At 40.8% G+C, this 18267-nt stretch overlaps 1 protein-coding gene across 1 annotated transcript in view; it reads left to right on the forward strand.

The window, feature by feature from the left end:
• The window catches only part of KPNA3 (karyopherin subunit alpha 3), an 81547-nt gene extending 65187 nt beyond the window's left edge, over positions 1–16360 (forward strand). The window contains exons 12-17 of the mRNA XM_026653441.2: positions 3372–3500; positions 8280–8384; positions 8516–8587; positions 8680–8842; positions 10173–10267; positions 15333–16360. Of these exons, the coding sequence (XP_026509226.1) occupies positions 3372–3500; positions 8280–8384; positions 8516–8587; positions 8680–8842; positions 10173–10267; positions 15333–15431 (663 nt within the window). The 3' untranslated portion in view covers positions 15432–16360. The remainder of the gene's footprint in view (positions 1–3371; positions 3501–8279; positions 8385–8515; positions 8588–8679; positions 8843–10172; positions 10268–15332) is intronic.
• Positions 16361–18267: the final 1907 nt, after the last annotated feature.

Genomic DNA, 18267 nt, shown 5'->3' on the forward strand with positions numbered 1-18267 from the left:
GGACGTGTTATTCCTTGACTTTAGCAAAGCTTTTGATACAGTCTCCCACAGTATTCTCGCCAGCAAGTTAAAGAAGTATGGGCTGGATGAATGGACTATAAGGTGGATAGAAAGTTGGCTAGATCATCGGGCTCAACGGGTAGTGAGCAATCGCTCCATGTCTAGTTGGTAGCTGGTATCAAGTGGAGTGCCCCAAGGGTCGGTCCTGGGGCCGGTTTTGTTCAATATCTTCATTAATGATCTGGAGGATGGCGTGGATTTGCACCCTCAGCAAGTTTGCAGATGGGAGGAGTGGTAGATACGCTGGAGGGTAGGGATAGGATACAGAGGGACCTAGACAAATTAGAGGATTGGGTCAAAAGAAATCTGATGGACAAGTGCAGAGTCCTACACTTAGAATGGAAGAATCCCATGCACTGCTACAGACTAGGGACCGAGTGGCTAGGCAGCAGTTCTGTAGAAAAGGACCTAAGGGTTACAGTGGACGAGAAGCTGGATATGAGTCAACAGTGTGCCCTTGTTGCCAAAAAGGCTAACAGCATTTTGGGCTGTATAAGTAGGGACATTGCCAGCAGATCGAGGGATGTAATCATTCCCCTCTATTTGGCATTGGTGAGGCCTCATCTGGAGTACTGTATCCAGTTTTGGGCCCCACACTACAAGAAGGATGTGGAAAAATTGGAAAGAGTCCAGCGGAGGGCAACAAAAATTATTAGGCAGTTGGAGCATATGTCTTAAGAGGAGAGGCTGAGGGAACTGGGATTATTTAGTCTACAAAAGAGAAGAATGAGGGGAGATTTGATAGCTGCTTTCAACTACCTGAAAGGGGGTTCCAAAGAGGATGGATCTAGACTGTTCTCAGTGGTACCAGATGACAGAACAAGGAGTAATGGTTTCAAGTTGCAGTGGAGGAGGTTTAGGTTGGATATTAGGGAAAAAAATTTCACTAGGAGGGTGGTGAAGCACTGGAATGGGTTACCTAGGGAGGTGGTGGAATCTCCTTCCTTAGAGGTTTTTAAGGTCAGGCTTGACAAAGCCCTGGCTGGGATGATTAGGTGGGGATTGGTCCTGCTTTGAGCAGGGGGTTGGAGTAGATGACCTCCTGAGGTCCCTTCCAACCTGATATTCTTTGATTCTATGAATACTTTTAGTAAGTTATTTGCCATGTGTCCTGGAAAAAAAAAATTTGTGGTGAGACTAACATTTACAATCATGTTAGTTAATTAGATTTAAAACTGCATCCCAAAGGCAGTGTCCCTACCAGGAAAAAAGGTATGTTTTTGAAATGTGTTACTATCCTTGTGTAGATGGGGAAGCTTGTATTTTAATGTGTGTATTGGAGGGGATCAGTCCAAGGCTTCCCCTCCTAAGGTCAACCCCTGCTAGCTAATACAAATTGCCATGTCGACACTACACAAACCTAAAGTGGGAGGAGGTGATGGTAAGTAGTGAACTGGGGATGTAGTGAGGGTGAGAAGTGATGTTGGGGGATTGGGCCCTGCTACATTAATCCAAGGTTTTTGGTATAGAAATAGGTCTGTGCAGGTCACTAAGGTCTTGTTGAAAATCTGTCAGGCCCTAGTTTAGTTGTAGGAAACTCTTCAGATTAAACTGTTTTCTAATATGTAGATATTTTTAATAGAATTTCCATAGCCTTCTATTGAAGGTATATGTACAATCTCCTGGTGTGATCTTTGTGTAAAAAAAATGAATACAAGTTGTGCAAGAATGATACCCATTAAAATGTCTTCCATTGAGTGGTTGTCAACTTCACATTCCTTTTTAAAAGTATAATGAGACTTGTGGTACCAAAATATTTTTTGATCAATCAGTATTTTTATGTTTCGTCTTCTATAATCTGTAATGCATTTTTATCCAGTCTAATCTCTTTTACTCTTGCCTTATCCCTAAAATTTCAGTTTGTTTTGTACAGTGATGTCCTGAGACTCTTGGCTTCTTATCAGTTCTGCTGCTCTCGTACTTGTGTTGATTCTTCTTTTGAGCTTTCAAATCCCAGACACCTTTTTAATTTTTTTTAAATTATTAAAAATATTAAATTATAACAAAACAGATCTTCAGATAGCCACATTGTTAAGTCTTACAAATGTTCTATGGTAGAAAAAACTTCAAGTTGACGAGAACTGAAGAAAATAAAAGTAAAACTTGAACATGTTAGATATATATGATATGACATATAGTATTCAAACATTAATTTACCATAAGGAATATATAATGAACAATCCGTAAACTTCACTCTAATCTACAAAGGTTTGATAGATAATTTAGTAGGGCATCAGAAAGAGATTACCTAAAGGGTCATTTCTCCCCCCCGCCCCACCCCCAATCTATTTAACTTTGAGACTGTTTCTAGCCATTGTTCTTGCAAGGGCGAAAACCTTCAAGTTTTCCTGAATTTTAATCCTCTGTTATTTGGTGCATGTGTTACCTTGGGTATAGGAAGAAGAGTTGGTGCTGTATATGCTGATACCTAATCCTGGAGATAAGAATGGTTATTTTGGGACCTTTGAGTGCCAAAATAAACTCAGATGCTATAATCCTCTTTAGTAAGGAAAACTGGTATTTCCCTGTAGAAGGTAGGGACCCAATCTAGTTTAGCCAGGTCAAAAATGTGATGAAATGAGAGGATCTTTAAGATAAAATTTTCACCTTTAAAATTTTTAGCACTATGAAGCCATGGTGCAAAATAGGGCCTTTTTGTGGTATCTGTATGCTTGTCATGTTTCTTAGTTCTTATTTCCTTTGGCTGTCCTGAATTTTTTACTTTAAAAAACAGTGAATATTTTGAATATATTGTCAGTTGTAAAACATTAATTACTTGATTAATGAATAAAGATCTAGAGCCTACTGAGAGCAATTTGAGAGTCAGTACTTAGTAGGAAGGGGAAAAATGGGGAGTTCTTATAATGTTACTGTAGCACAGATCTGAGTTGAATAGCTGTCTGGGGAGATACAGAAAAAGCATAGGAACATTAAATGTAACTCAAATCAGACCTCTTAATTAATTGGTCTTCTCAGTCATCTTCTTCTCTTTCAGTTTCAAGTTCCTTAATCTTTCTTTTTAATAACTTTGAAATCTCGCACTTTCCTTGACTTCTGATGGAACTTTTTCACTCAAGAAAATATTTGTACTCTGCCTTTTCACTTCGCGGAGAGGTGGTGCAAGAACTCCACCCTGCTCTCTCTCAGCATATTGCTGATCCTGGTTTTGAAGATACAATGTTAAATTATATTTCGGGAAATGACTGGCTTAAAGGAACACTGTCATGGTTTTTTTTAGTGGTCCTTGTTTTACCACAAGTAGTTACAATGCATGCAGTAATGTCATATTACTTTCTTTTCTTCAAATGTAGACAGCAGCACTGAGAGCAGTAGGCAACATAGTAACTGGTACTGATGAACAAACACAAGTTGTTCTCAACTGTGACGTTCTCTCTCACTTCCCAAATCTCCTGACGCATCCAAAAGAGAAGATAAACAAGGTATATTTTGGTTTTATTTTCATTTTTGTTTTGTTTCTAGGTTCACCTTTTAGGTTGACAAAATGAAATATCTCTCCTTTTGTAGCACGTGGCAAGCAGAATTCCCAACTACCTTTTATTTATTTTATTCTTTTTAACTTTAGGGAACAGTTTAAAACAGTTTAAAGCCTTCCATTAATAACCATGTCTGCATAGTGGCCACAAACTATTCTCTTCGAGATATGATTGGCAATCCCACTTAAAGGGACTACTTTAATAAGAGTGGAAAATATTGTCTTTTCAGATAAAAATGTTGCTTCTGTAAAATTTTACAGCATATAAATACCAAAGGTGAGTACATGTAGGAGAGATGTGGTTGGAACTCCTCTGCTTCAGACCAACAGTGAAAGCAATATTGAAACCTACACACTTTTTTTTTTTTTTTCCTTCAGTTTTCACTCCTGGCAGACTTATTTATATAGTGCCAGAGGTGTGCACAGATTTAATAAGACTGTGTGAGCTGGTGGTCTGATCCACCAACTGAGGAAAATTGTACTCACTCAAACCAGCTGCACAGATCTAGTTCCTTTTTCAGGGCTTTCTTTATTAATTTAGAAACAAATGTAAAGCAACCCAAAACAGATTTACTTCCCAACAGGACACAGTAAAAAGATAAAAAGCTATCTCCAGAGCTTCACAGCCCTCCTCAACAGAGGCTTCCCGTTGTGTGCTCTTGCTCGCTCTTCGTGGTCCCCTCCCCGGCCTTCTGCCTGACACATGGAAAGGCATCTCCTAGCTCAGAGGTGGGCAAACTACGGCCCGCGGGCCACATCCGGCCTGTGGGACCGTCCTGCCCGGCCCTGGAGCTCCCGGCTGGGGAGGCTGTCCCCCAGCCCGTCCCCTGCTGTCCCCCCTCCCTCGCAGCTTCAGCTCCCCATGCCGCCAGTGCTCTGGCTGGCTCCGGCCGGGCTCTGAGCGGCATGGTAAGGGGGCAGGTAGCGGGGGGCGGGGGGGAGGTTGGATAAAGGGCAGAGGGTCCTGGGGGGCAGTCACGGGACAGGGAGCAGGGGGCAGTTGGATTAGGGGGTGGAGTCCTAGGGGGGAGATTAGGGGATAAGGAGCTGGGGGGGTTGGATGGGTCGGGGGTTTTGAGGGGGCCAGTCAGGGGGTGGGAAGTGAGAGGGGGCAGATAGGGAGCGGGGGCCAGGCTGTTTGGGGAGGCACAGCCTTCCCTACCCGGCCCTCCATACAGTTTGGGAACCCGATGGTGCTCTCAGGCCAAAAAGTTTACCCACCCCTCTCCTAGCTCCTTGGGAGAGGCTGTGTCTCTCCTATTTGCTCTTCTGTTTAAGAGGCAGGAAGCCTTATATCCAGTTACCTCTAGGGCACATGACTAGGAACAAGCATGTGACCTGAAACTACTGCTTCCAGGTGTAAGGGCCCAAGGGCTGTAACAGGCGTACAGGGACACACACATTGGCTCCAGTGCCCTATTGTACATCGTATCTGTTTCAAGGAACCTGTGATCTAAAGATACCTATCCTAAATGTAATCTTAGCATTGAAATACAATACCTTGTATCACTATATGAGAATTGTGAGTCATCTGCATTGCAGTTAATATTCATAAATAAGTATTATCACTTTCAGTTGAGCCCACAGGAAAAGCAAATGTGCCCTTCAAAATATTATAATTACTAGCGTATCACTCATCCAGCACTATAATATTTGCTCCACCACCTTCCCAGTTTTGGCTCTCTGGAAAGTTTTTACCTATGCTTATTTTTGGCGAGTTAAAGGCAGCTACTGTTTATGAGTAGAATCTCTGTTAGTTCTGCTAAGATGGTTTTCTGAGCCTCACTTGAAGAAAGGGAAGGCCATTGTTAGTAATTGCCCAACATAAGTGTCATTTTAAAGGGAAAATGGGGTTTTCCTTTTTTGTGGGGGAGGAGATGGAGGTAGAGGGATTTTTGTTAAAGGGAGAAGAGAGCTAAATGCCTTCTAGAAGCCCCATTTTTATACCAGGAATAAATCATACCCTCTACTGCGGCATCTGAGGAGCATCCTGAGGCTTCTGACAGCAACTGGCATCCTACCAGCTTCCATTGCAGGATGTGTAGAGCAGAGGGAACCCTAAATGTTGACCACTAGTGCCTACCAAACCATTAAAATGTCTCCATATTGCTTAAATAGTCTTCATGGAGAATGGAGAAAGTGCCTCTGCTAGGATGGGAGCAGTTAGTTTTCTGCCGATCAAACATCCTGTCTGACATTACTCAGTATGCAAATTATCTTCTTCGTGGGAACGGTCACTCGGGCTCTGAAATCCTATTCCCTCCCACTGAGACAGGCAAGGTCACTCCAGCTTCTTCACTTCATGTAGCAGAGCACTCTTGTGAAGCACCACTTGGAGGAGAGCAGACCTATTGCCTTCTGCCCAGCTTCCCTTTTCCTGTCACCGCCTTTGGTGCCTTCAGGCGGATATGGATTCCTCTGCTTTGAAGAGAAGGGGAAAGACAGCCTGTGCTTCCTTTCCTCTCTCCTTCCAGCTTTATGTCAGTGGGCTTCCCTGTTGTGTGTACAGGAAGTGGAGAAGTTTGGGAGTTAATGGGAGGAAGTACTCAGAGCCTTTCCTCTGCTATGGTTACTTGTGTTTGTTTAGGTGTGGGTGGGGCAGTTTGTGTTCAGTAAGCCCTGCCTCACCCCTCTTTGATTCCCCCTCCACCAAAAAGACAGGTGAATGGAGAAAAAGCTTCCTATCTTTCAGGATACATACACTTACTCCCTCCCCTGTGTTATCTGCAGAGGAGGTCCCCTGGTGACTGCCCTCTGCTCCCCCTAGCCCCTGCCAGTTGCTAGGAGCCCTGAAGGAGTTCTCTCGGACATATAGCTGCAGTTGCTGGGCTGTATCCTACCTACTTCTTGCTGCTCCCAGGAAGGGACTCTAGGAGCTGCTTCTTAGATGTCATGACAAGAAGTGGGGCTTATTTCTGGGTTTATTTAAAGGGGGTCATAACCCCCTGTTTAAAAAAAACGAACAGCCTACATTTGGACGCTAGTAACCCTGAAGAGAGTGAGGCTCAGGATACAGCTGCTCCCAGGAAAGAACCATATGAGCTCGTTATTTTGAGCTTTGAATTATTTTTCCTTTTACAAAAGGACTGTCTGGTAGTGTTCTCTGAATCTGCTATGGGAGTTCTTGGTAACTCTTCCTATATAGCCCTTTTCTTTTAACAAAGAACTGTGTGATTTCCTTGAGACTTGGTTCTGCTGCTGAATCACCTGGAAAAGAGAACTGAGCAACATGAAGATTACCTGTCTGCCCAGTGGGGGGGCCTTGAATAAATTGCATCAACACCACTCCCTGGTCCAAGAAGACAATTGAAATAGGAACTGAACCCAGGTCTTTTTTTGTGCCAGTGCAGAATACCACCACTGACTAAACTATTGGTTATTTCATTTTCTTAGGATGAGGGTCTTCTATTCATTTCTAGTTTTATATGCAAAAATCAGAGATTAAAACTTCTCACATCTGAGTTTCAATAAACACTATAAGCAAACTCCTCTCCTCCCCCCCACCTCCCAAGTAATTCAAAGCATATTTGAGCTAAAATCTGCAGTCAGGCCTCTGGATTCCCTGACTCAATATAGTTTTATTTAACTAAATATGACAATAAATACAGAAGGTCAGATCCTTAATTATACTAACTCTAGCAGTGCAGAGTTGTCAGAAAGTGGGTTCAAATATAACTGCAAAATGTACTGGGGGGCCTTAGTGTAAATGAGACTGGTCCAGTGGATAATGTACTAAATGTATATTTAAAGTCCCATTAAACTTTATTTTATATTGACCCCTATGTCTTTAGCTTTCACTGTGTTGCAGAATTTTGTATTGGAAACACATGATTGCATTATAGAAGCTGTCTGGGGGCGAGGTGAGGAGAGCTGGAAGTTCTAGCACATGGGATAAGACAGACAGAGGGCCACGGGTGTAAGTCTGGCTTTTTGGTACCTAAGTGTGTCATTTGAAGGCCTATATCAGTGATTCTCAAACTTTTGTACTGGTGACCCCTTTCACATAGCCTCTGAGTGTAACCCCCCGCCCCTTATAAATTAAAAATATGTTTTTATATATTTAACACCATTATAAATGCTGGAGGCGAAGCGGGGTTTGGAGTGGAGGCTGACAGCTCGTGTCCCACCACATAATAACCTCCCGACCCCCTGAGGGGTCCTGACCCCCAGTTTGAGAACCCCTGGCCTATATAGTTTGCCAAATTGAAACTGCAGTCACAGAAGCCAGATTTACTCTAAAGCTCACTGAATGCCTCTGAGGGCTTGTCATTACTACTTGGACCTAAGTCATAACGTAACTGGTCAACATAGCTTAGGTCAACTTACCTGGTGTCTTCACTGCGCTGCGTTGATGGGAGACGCTCTCCGGTCAACTTCCCTTACTCTTCTCGGAGAGGTGGAGTACCAGGGTCTACCGGAGATGGCTCTGATGTCCATTTAGCGGGTCTTCACTAGACCTGCTAAATCTACCCCAACTGCATCGATTGCAGCAGCATCTATCTCCCTGTAGTGAAGACCATCCTTGCTTTTTTTTTTTTTTTTTTTTCAGGGAATAAGTGTTTCTAGGACAAGGAACACATGGTGGAACAGATTGATGAAGAATTGCTGGACTTATTTAATGCTTTATTTTTGTGTCATTGCAATTCATATGTAATGCTTTTTAGCCATGTATAAAGACTTAAATTATTTCTAAAGAAAGGTGGTTTCTCATTTTGTCTGATTGCAGGAAGCAGTTTGGTTCCTTTCCAATATCACAGCAGGAAACCAGCAACAAGTTCAAGCTGTAATAGATGCTGGACTAATCCCTATGATCATACACCAGCTGGCTAAGGTCAGTCAAGCTGTCAGTTACGCAAGTTTGTCATCATCTTTTTATAAGTCTGACACAGGGAATATTTGAGTTAATAAGCTTTACAGATGTATGCTTGCTAATTTTAATGAACTATCAATTTTACCCTTCAGGGGGACTTTGGAACACAAAAGGAAGCTGCATGGGCAATTAGCAACTTGACGATAAGTGGAAGAAAAGATCAGGTGTGTGTGGCTGACTTTCAGGTTGTTGTTAAAATGTAGTGTATTGTAAGATTAATCGTATATAATTCTGAAGGCATTTTCCCCATATTTAGGTTGAATATCTTGTACAACAGAACGTAATACCACCATTCTGTAATTTACTGTCAGTAAAAGACTCTCAGGTGGTCCAGGTGGTCCTGGATGGGCTGAAAAACATTCTGATAATGGCTGGTGATGAGGCTAGCACAATAGCTGAAATTATAGAAGAATGTGGAGGTAAGATTTTATTTGTTAGGCTTTTCTAAACTTTTATTTGCTATGGATCACTTTGTCTTCCTTCTTCAGAACCAGTGCAGTACTTAAGGCAGTGTTTCTAAAATGTGGCCACTGTGACCACATGTGGCCCCCACTGGATTTTTTTGCTGCCACGACAACCTCCTAGGCAGTGATTTTGTGGGGGGTAGGGGGGGCTGTGGCAAGAGGTGGTGGCTGAACTGAGGCCACCAAAACATATGTTGTAAGAACCCCTGACTTACGGCCATTGGCACATGCCACATAACACCAGCAATTGGTCCTTATGTGGTATTCAAATAAGTGGATGAAACTGTCAGAAAGGGAAAAAATACATTACCTTGTAGCCATTGTGGCTTTTTTCTATTTAGTGAAACTTATTTAGAGGGATTTTCACATTGGTGGACACTTGGTGGCAGGGTGGGGTGAGGACATACTTCCACAGACCAGTGTATTTCAGTAGTAGCTTTCTGTATCTTTTTCAGATTTGTTTTAAAGAGAGCGTTATTTCCACCCAACTTCTGCCTGTGCTTTTGATCCTGCAGTAAAACTCATGGTTTTGCATCACTCCATTGCAGTGGGAATGAATGTCAGTATTTTGACATCCCTGCAGAATAAAATAGGAAGAGAAGTTGGGCTTGAGGTAGCAAGTCCCTGTTAAATCACACATCAGCAATTTAGATATGATGGCAAGTTAATTTTTCAAAAGCAAGTTAGAGATAAATGAATGTCTTAAAAAAGGTTTTTCCCAAGTACATAAATTTCTTGCTCGAAACTGAAGTTATGATTTTAAACTACTGTAGCTATGTTCTTCTGTCACCTTGTTTGCATTTCACTCTTGGTATGCTACTCTAATGTGGAACCACTTTTAGCCTGCAAAGATGTACAATGTCTGTATGGGACAAAGGATACATGCTATACAGCAGAAATACACAAACTTTGCTTAACTGAGTGCTTCACCTAACTTACATAAAAGGGAATGGATTGCAGCAGCCCTGGAGGCTTTTAAGAACAGGTTTGACTCCGCATCATCATTAAGGTGGGTGGCCCATGGAAACGGGCTGTGCTGAGACCTGTAGATTCCACAAGCCACACCTCTGTCTTAAAGATGAAAATGGCAACTTTGAAAGAACATTCTGGGTCATGTTTGGAAGCTAGGCTCCATCGTGACCATCCTTGTTCTCCAGTATGTCTTGAGGTACTAATGTAACTAAAGGCAGTATTTTGTTATGTCTAAAATGCTAACCTAAAGTAGCTACTAACAAACTTCATTTTAACCTGTTGAACGCTTTTATTCCTGCTGTCATTTGGCCAGGTTTAGAGAAAATTGAAGCCTTGCAACAGCACGAGAATGAGGACATCTATAAACTAGCATTTGAAATCATAGATCAGTATTTCTCTGGTGATGATGTAAGTACATTAAAGAATGCTCTGTGTGTGGTTATGGATGTATGAAATGTTTGGTGTGAATGCTTTTGTACTCCATATTTTAATTTAGTAACTACATTGTCAGCGTTACTTCAGTCATCCCCCTTTATGGACATGGGTTGTTCAGAGGATATTTTCCTACCTTTTTTTTGTACAGCTTGTCTTAATTAAAAGATTAAGATACTTTCTCAATCTTCCATTCTCCCTCTGTGGTTTCCTTCCCTTCTGTGACTTCTTTGACCTGTTCCTGCTCCTACTCCATCTTTTTCATTCCTTTCTTGCACCAAGAAACTGCCTCAAACAGACATTGACTAAGACGGGCAATTCATTTTTTGCCTAATAAACCAGTAAAAGCTAGCCCACACTACAACACCTTCTAAAGTTGAACAGTTTATCATTAGAAGAAAATATACTTGCAAATCAAGTTTTATATACTTTATAGAAAAATAGATTTATATCAGATATTATGATTAACCCTGCACTGTCCTTAAAAATTGTTTGATGCCAGCAGTTCTCCTTCAGATTACCACTCCAGGCCTCACATGTCCTGTGTAGAAGCCATGGAACCATTCAGAACAGTAAAACTGTTAAGGGGTGCATGTATAATCCTAGAATTCAGTGCCAAGGAAAAGAGGTCCCTTCCCCATTACTCCCTCAGTTCCACTCTTCTTATTGGGTTTGGTTCTGTGACCACAAATCTGTTTTCACTGTGCAGGAATAGTTGGCACAGATTGAATCAATAGTTTTTATGGTGATTAACATTTTCTTGGACATTTTTGTCCTGAGTGGTATTTTGTTATAATTGCAGGTATAGCAACAATTGACTGCTTGGTGATCTTGTTCCTCCAAAATATTAGTTTCCAACAATCCGATCACCATGAAATGTTAGCTCAAGATATGTTTACTCAAATGACTTTGAGGCTTCTTTAGAAGGTCCACTGTGGGATGAAGTCCGTCCTGTTGGAGTGCTTGGTGGAGTGAGGAGCTTTCTCCTGGAGATTTGAGTGGATTGCGTCTACAGTCTAAAGTATCTGAGTTGGAGGCCCTAGGACCAGACAAAGGATCCAAGACTTTTGGGTTCGTCCTCTGGATGCAAACTGTTACAAGGAGGAGGGTGAACGTTTTTTCTCAATCTCTGAGGATAGAACAAGAAGCAATGGGCTTAAATTGAAGCAAGGGAGGTTTAGGCTGGACACTAGGAAGAACTTCTTATCTGTCATGGTAGTTATACACCAGAACAAATTGCCTATGGAGGTCATAGAATCTCCATCATTGGAAGTTTTTAAGAGCAGGTTAGACAAACACCTGTCAGTAATGGTCTAGTAGTTACTACTTAGTCCTGCCTTGAGTGCAGGGGACTGGACTAGATGACCTATTGAGGTCCCTTTCAGTCCTACACTTCTGATTGTGTGATTTTATGCACCTCAGATTATAGGGAATCCTGAGTCACTGTCCATAGTTTCTAAAAAGTGTGTAAAAGTTCAAGGGATTTGCATGAAAAAAGGCACCAGGATATAAGTCAGTCGTATCCAAAGGTTGGTTCAGGTCCAGCCCTGCCTAGTTGCACGCATTTCTTCAAATCCTGGGATGTCAAAAGAAGTTAGGACTTCCTCAGATGCTGGGTGTCTGGATCCTGCACTCCTTGGGCTTTGCAATGGGATTTATTAGTCAGGTTGGATCTGTCTTCTAACTTATCCTCTTTATTTTCTCATAGGAACAGTCTTTCCTATGTTGGCATCCTTTCTTACTGAGAAGTCACCTTCTCAGAGAGGTCTAATCAGTCATGGTTTCTGTGGGGAGAAGGAGCAGCCACTAAAGAACAGAGCTGAAGGCTCTGAAGATGTATTTCTGGCAGTGTTATTCCTGCATCTAGATACCTTTTTGTCACTCTGGCCATCTGCTGCTGCCCGAGGGAGTCAGTTGTTTCAGAATAAGATGTATATCCACCTTCTTGTCTTTTGTCCTCCTTGGGAGTTTTGACCCTCATGGGCTCCAGCTCTTCCTGATTCAGGCTCTTTTGGAGAGTTGGTTCCAGCAAAAAGGGTGAAGGAAAACTGATATCTAGGTTGTCTCCCCCAAAATATTCCAGACCTTTAGCAGAGTGCTGTCAGGATGAGAATTTCCATTTCTGTCCTGAAGGATTTGGTATCAGAGTAACAGGCTGGGTGTCATTCATCAGAAGTATTCCTCCCCCCAATCTTTGTCACCTGATGCTTCTGTCCTTTCCTCAGAGGGACCTGAAGGCATTTAGGATCTAGTAGAAAGGATGGCAGTGTCTGACATTCCTCTTGTTTCAGTCCATAGTAAATCATGTGATATTTGACCTTCTGGTGTTGAAGGAGACAGGTAGTTGTTCCCACAAACAAAGGGCTTCTAGAAGCTGTAGAAGGTTTGCTTTGGAATCACCTAGCTGTGGTGCAGTCTGTTTCAAGGAAACTTGACTCTTGGTGCCAGGTAATTAGGGGTTTAAACTACGGCTGTCGATTAATCGCAGTTAACTCACACGATTAACTCAAAAAATTAATCATGATTTTAAAAATTAATTGTGATTTAATCGCACTGTTAAACAATTGAATACCAATTGAATGGATGCAGGGGATAAGGCTTGGCAGGGTGGGGGTTCTGCATTGCTCGAAATGACACACCTGCACTGCTGGGGAGGGGCAAGTGACTGCTCTTGCAGCTTACCTTTGCTTCCCTGTCAGTCATTTTTCTGCAGGGAAGCAAAGAAATCTGTGGGGGACATGAATTCTGCAGAATTCCCCCAGGAGTAAATAGGACACTGAGTCAGTGGATTTGTTGTTTTGTTTTTTGGGCAGCTCTGTTATAACTTTACTGGATTTTCAGTGTCAGTATGTCTTAGGGTCCTATGTAGAGCCACAAAATAAAGCTAGACAACACTCTTCGGGTGGTTATTTATAACAAGTAACTATCAAACCCAAAACAGTATTCTGTCCCTTTTCAGGACTAAGGCAAACAAACCAAGCCCTTTAACAGGATTACACAAATGAGGGGAAAAGAAGCTATATTTACCTCACCTGCCTGACAGTACTATGGCTCCCTGCCCAGAAGCATCTTTTTTTTTTTTCTTTTTCTTTCCCCACCCCCTGTGGAATGTCTTCTCCTCCCTTTTTGGAGGAGACTGGAGGCCACTGATTCTCTCTATGCCACTAACTCTACATTATTCCCTCGTAGTTCACTGCAATAGGGCATGCAGGCGTGGTCCTTTTCTTCAGAAACCAGACTAACCCTCTCCTGACTTCCTAAGGGATGACAGTACCCTTGTACTAAAGAAGTATCAACCTTGGTGTGCTGCTTTGTAATGTCTTTGTAGAAGAAGACAGTCCTGCTAGTTGTAGTTCAATCACACTTAACAAAGCATTGTATCGACTCTAAATCCAGATTGGATCCTCAGTTTGGGAAAGTGCTCTTGTTCTTCTTAATTAGCACTCAGCTTTTCTGCTGAGGATTGTCGCTGCCTCTGCAGAGCTTCACTGGCATCCATTTAGAGTAATAAGCATTGTCATGAAGGAGAAAAGTTATTTGCCAGTAACTTGTTCTCCAGATGTATTGCTCAGCAGATCTACAGACTTTCCTCCTCCCCTCTCTTTAGGAGTTAATGAGTTTCCTGAAGTAGAGAGGGACTGAAGGATTTTAGGGGTCAGCACTCCAAAATCCTAAAGCCTTGTCTACGCTACACAGTTTTGTCAACAAAAGTCAGCTTTTGTCAATAAAAGAGTGGAGGTATACATGCTGAAATGCTCCTCCCGCCAATGTAACTCCCCTGCTATGTCGACATAATAAAACCAGAGGTGTTGGGCTTATGTTGGTGGTGTTAGGGTGGCACAGTGTCTTTGTCGATGCTGTGAGCTGGGGCAAGAATGGACGCCGTTCCCGGCTGGGAGCCCCGGGTGGCTTCCCCTCCTCTCCCAACAGGGCAGATGGGCTCCTGGCAGGGAGCTGCCAACAGAGCTGAGAGACCAGGCTCTCAGCTCCCCACACTCCCCCTCTTAGGTCGGTGGAAGCGCTTATGGTGAGGACGCACACCATTGGCCCAAGGAAGGTAGTGCGGACATCAGTCACCACAGTAATTAATCCAGTGGCTTTAAGTCGACCTAATATAGGTCGACTTATCTTTGTAGTGTTTCAGAATACTGGATCTCAGTGTGTAAACAGTATATGCACCCTCAGATGGCCTTACTGCTTTGAATGGTTCAGTAACTCATGCGACATGGCATGTGGCTCCTGAAGTCTGATTTTCAGAGCCAATACATTCAGAACAAATATCAGCAAGTAATCTTTTCCTAGCATGCTCAATGCTGCTGCCAGTGAACTGTATGCTGGAAATCAGGTGTACATATTGTAATGCTATTGATAATTTTAGCCTTCACTAGAAACAAAATGTTACCTGTGTGCCTAACTTCTAAAACTCTGAGAGGGGAAATTGAATCATGGTTCTTCTATATTAATGGCTTGCATGCTACACCAATAAGACAGTTTAATTTGTTTCTTTTGTAAAATAATATAGTATATTCAACTGGGAATTTGAGAAGTTTAAAAAATAAATCACTCTGAAATAACTTAAGTTAGAATCTTCAGAATCAAAGAAGAAATACTGATTACCAAAAAAAAAAGACAAGAATTCCTATCAGCTATAGATAAAAATCAATTCAATACAATAGGTAACCCTGAGAAAAGCACAAAACTAGTTTTTAGATTTCACTAGTATTGATTAGATGATATAGTAGAAAGCTAAAATTTCAATCTTAATTTTGTAGTTAAGAGTCTTTGCTGTAATTAAGTGGTAACACAATCAATAAGGATTTGATGCATCTATTTCCTTTAATGGCATTAGAACAAAGCATGATTTTTCTTTTTAAAAAAAAAAAGTTATATTGAATTGGCTAAAATTATTAACATTTCACTTTTTAGTAACAAAATATTTCAGTTGGCCAATATTTATGAAATATTTATGCATCCCTGTATGTTAAATGACTTGTACAAGGTGTTGGGTTTGTATGGATTACTTTTTATTATATCTTTATAGATTGATGAAGATCCCAGCCTCATTCCTGAAGCCACTCAAGGAGGTACTTACAACTTTGACCCAACAGCCAATCTTCAAACAAAAGAATTTAATTTTTAAGTTCAATACAGTGCAGCTTCTCTGTCCCACACCAATACGAAGCACCACCAAATGGCTACCAAGTGAAAAAAAAAGGCTCCAAGACACACATGCCTCCTCGTTTTGATGCTTCTAAAGCAAGCCATGTATCGGTCACTTTGCAGTTGCCAAAAGTCACTATCACGTGGACTGTAAATGCATATGCATGATCTCTTAAACTGTTTTACAATTCTTTTTAACAGTCCCAATTACCTTCTTTTTTTGCCTTTTTCCCTGGTGCCACATGCTGACAACCGCAATCTGCAGTTTTGTTAAGAAAATTTCATAGTGGTGGCACATCTGCTTTCCACGGAAAAGTAACTTCTTTGGAAAATGGTGCGCTGTGGATCAAGACACTTTGGTATGATGCATACATTTTGGAAGACTTTACAGGGGCACAGTTTGGTCTGAGCCTCCATCGTCCTCCACAAACATATTTTCATATACTTTATGTGGAAGAATAGATTCAAAAATGCAAGCCAAATGAATTTCATTGGTGAAACTGAAATAAAAGTAACTTACACTTGGCAATTGATTAAACAGTTAAGTTTAAAAAACAAACTACTTCATCTATCAGTAATTGATGTGTGTTCATTAACTGCCTCAGAAACCAGGGTTGGAGAATGAACTGTAGATTTGGACTGGTAAAGCTTTTGCCGTTATACCTAATTTTTGAGAACAGCGAGCCCTATTTGACCACTCACTTCAGCCTGTGTGTTCCTGCTGTTTTGAAGTAATCAGATGCTGTGCATGGTATTTTACCTGAGCTACAACCTGTTATGGACTTGAACTTCTGTTTAAGCTGAAAGCAAGAGTCCTTGACTAGAAAAAAAATCTGTCCAAAACCACGCATTGGTTAAAAAGAATCTTGCTTTCAACTTCCAGTAGTCAGTATATTTCATTTTAAATTGATAATTTGGATAAGGTTGATTTATATTGGGTTTAAACTGTGGAGCTTTCATGTTTACTGTAATTTAGTCTTAAACTATTTTTTACTTAGTAACCAGTGCTTATGATGATGTGGTTGGCAACAAACCAGCAGCTATTTAGAAGCATCATAAAAGCTTCATTCTTGGAGTATTGGAAGAGTAATTCAGAAATGAGTCTAAAACCGTATTCACGTGATTTAAAAAAATTACAAGCCAGTTGATGTGTGAGGCTGTTTAGAAGCTGCAGTGTTTCAGCATAAGCCTGATATGCAGCACACATTAAATAACTTTATATAAGCTGGTAATATGAGAGGTCATTGCTTTCGGAAAGTCGTCTGGCCCAGTTATTTTCAAAGGGATTTGCTTTTGGTGGGGTGAAGATGAATAATTTGAAACTCTGTAAGCTATCACACAAGCTGGTTTTGTTGCCGTTGTTTACTGGGTGTAATTTCCCAATGCATTGATGTGAAGGGATAGAAAAATCTAAACTAATTTAGTTATTGGATGTGGGTTGTATTTACTGTGATGAAGATAAGGACAGATGCCATCAGAGCTTTGTGGATCAGCTGTTTTTTTTCCACGGATGAACAACACATAGCAGGTGTGCATTCATTAAATATATATCTGCCAAGGTGGAGCCACTTTAAAGAGCGAGTTGTCTTGTATCTTAAATAGATACAAGCGTATGTTTAAAATGCAAGATTTTTACTTGCTAGATAATCTGTTTTAATATAGTGGTTTGGCCTCTGATTATTTATAGGTTTTATAAATTTTAGAATCAATTTCTCTTTAAGGTGGCTCAGATTTTTCAACTCTTGTGCACATAAAATTGAGTTGAAGTTCATTGTGCCTTTTTTTCTTTTCCCAAAAGTTGAGTTGAAGCTTCATATGGTAACTGCATCCTAGTCACATACTATAGTCTAAAATCTTTAAACTGTGTGGTGTTTGCTAAAACTAAACAATATAAAGTCAAAGTTAGTAAGGTCACAAAGTTTTGTGAAATTAGAGTTCCAGCTGATGATGATGTGAACAAATCTTCCCCCTCTTTATTCTCAATTTAGTTCTCTATATGCCATATAGATTGACAGTTACCCTTTTCAGCCTGCACTCGCGATTTTCCTAGAGATTACATACAAATTGAGATTACATTCATGATTTTCCACAACTGTGAAGATCTAATTTTTTTTCTTGCACTCAGTGCATCACATTAAAAGTGAACATCGGAGAACTGAGTAAAGCACTACAAAGCATTTGCTCATTTCTTTCTGTTGTGACCTTATCAGCTTTTGATTGGGATTGCACCATTTCATAGTTAATAAAGGAAACCAAGTATATTGCTGCACTTTTAAGTTTTCAGAAGTGTTTAAAAATTGCATTGTTTTTATTATTTTTTTTAAACTATCAGTTAAAATAGACTAAAACGTTCTTTCAAAAGAGGCATCTAAATGTGTTCCTAATTTTGTATATGGGCTTAGGTTTTGTAACCAATAAAAAGCTGCTATCAAATACTATAAAACATGCAAAAACTTATTTTGAAAACTATCAAACTGTCTTTTCAAATTGATTTAAGGTTTTTTCTGTCTTTGACCAAATTTTAGCTAGTAGAACTCCACATCAAAGTTTGAAGTATGTTACTTAAACAAAATAAGCGAATGCAGTGATCTTTGAAACTTTGAATACTGTTCTAATGTGGAGTTTTATATTTGCTATAGAGTTGACCATCCAGTGGAGGAAGGTTGGGTTACACTCATAGTAAGTGGTGTGAAGGCAAAAGTGGTGCTTTTCAGACTGCCAATTTCTAGCAGTTTTGTAGTTACAAAGGAAAAAAATTGCAGTAAAGCTAAAGGCCAATTTATTCTGTCAGTTGTCTGAGTCAATGGCATGTGTAC

Source organism: Terrapene carolina, unplaced genomic scaffold (assembly GCF_002925995.2).
Source record: "Terrapene carolina triunguis isolate 2854851 unplaced genomic scaffold, T_m_triunguis-2.0 Scaffold139, whole genome shotgun sequence".
NCBI lineage: Eukaryota > Metazoa > Chordata > Testudines > Emydidae > Terrapene > Terrapene triunguis.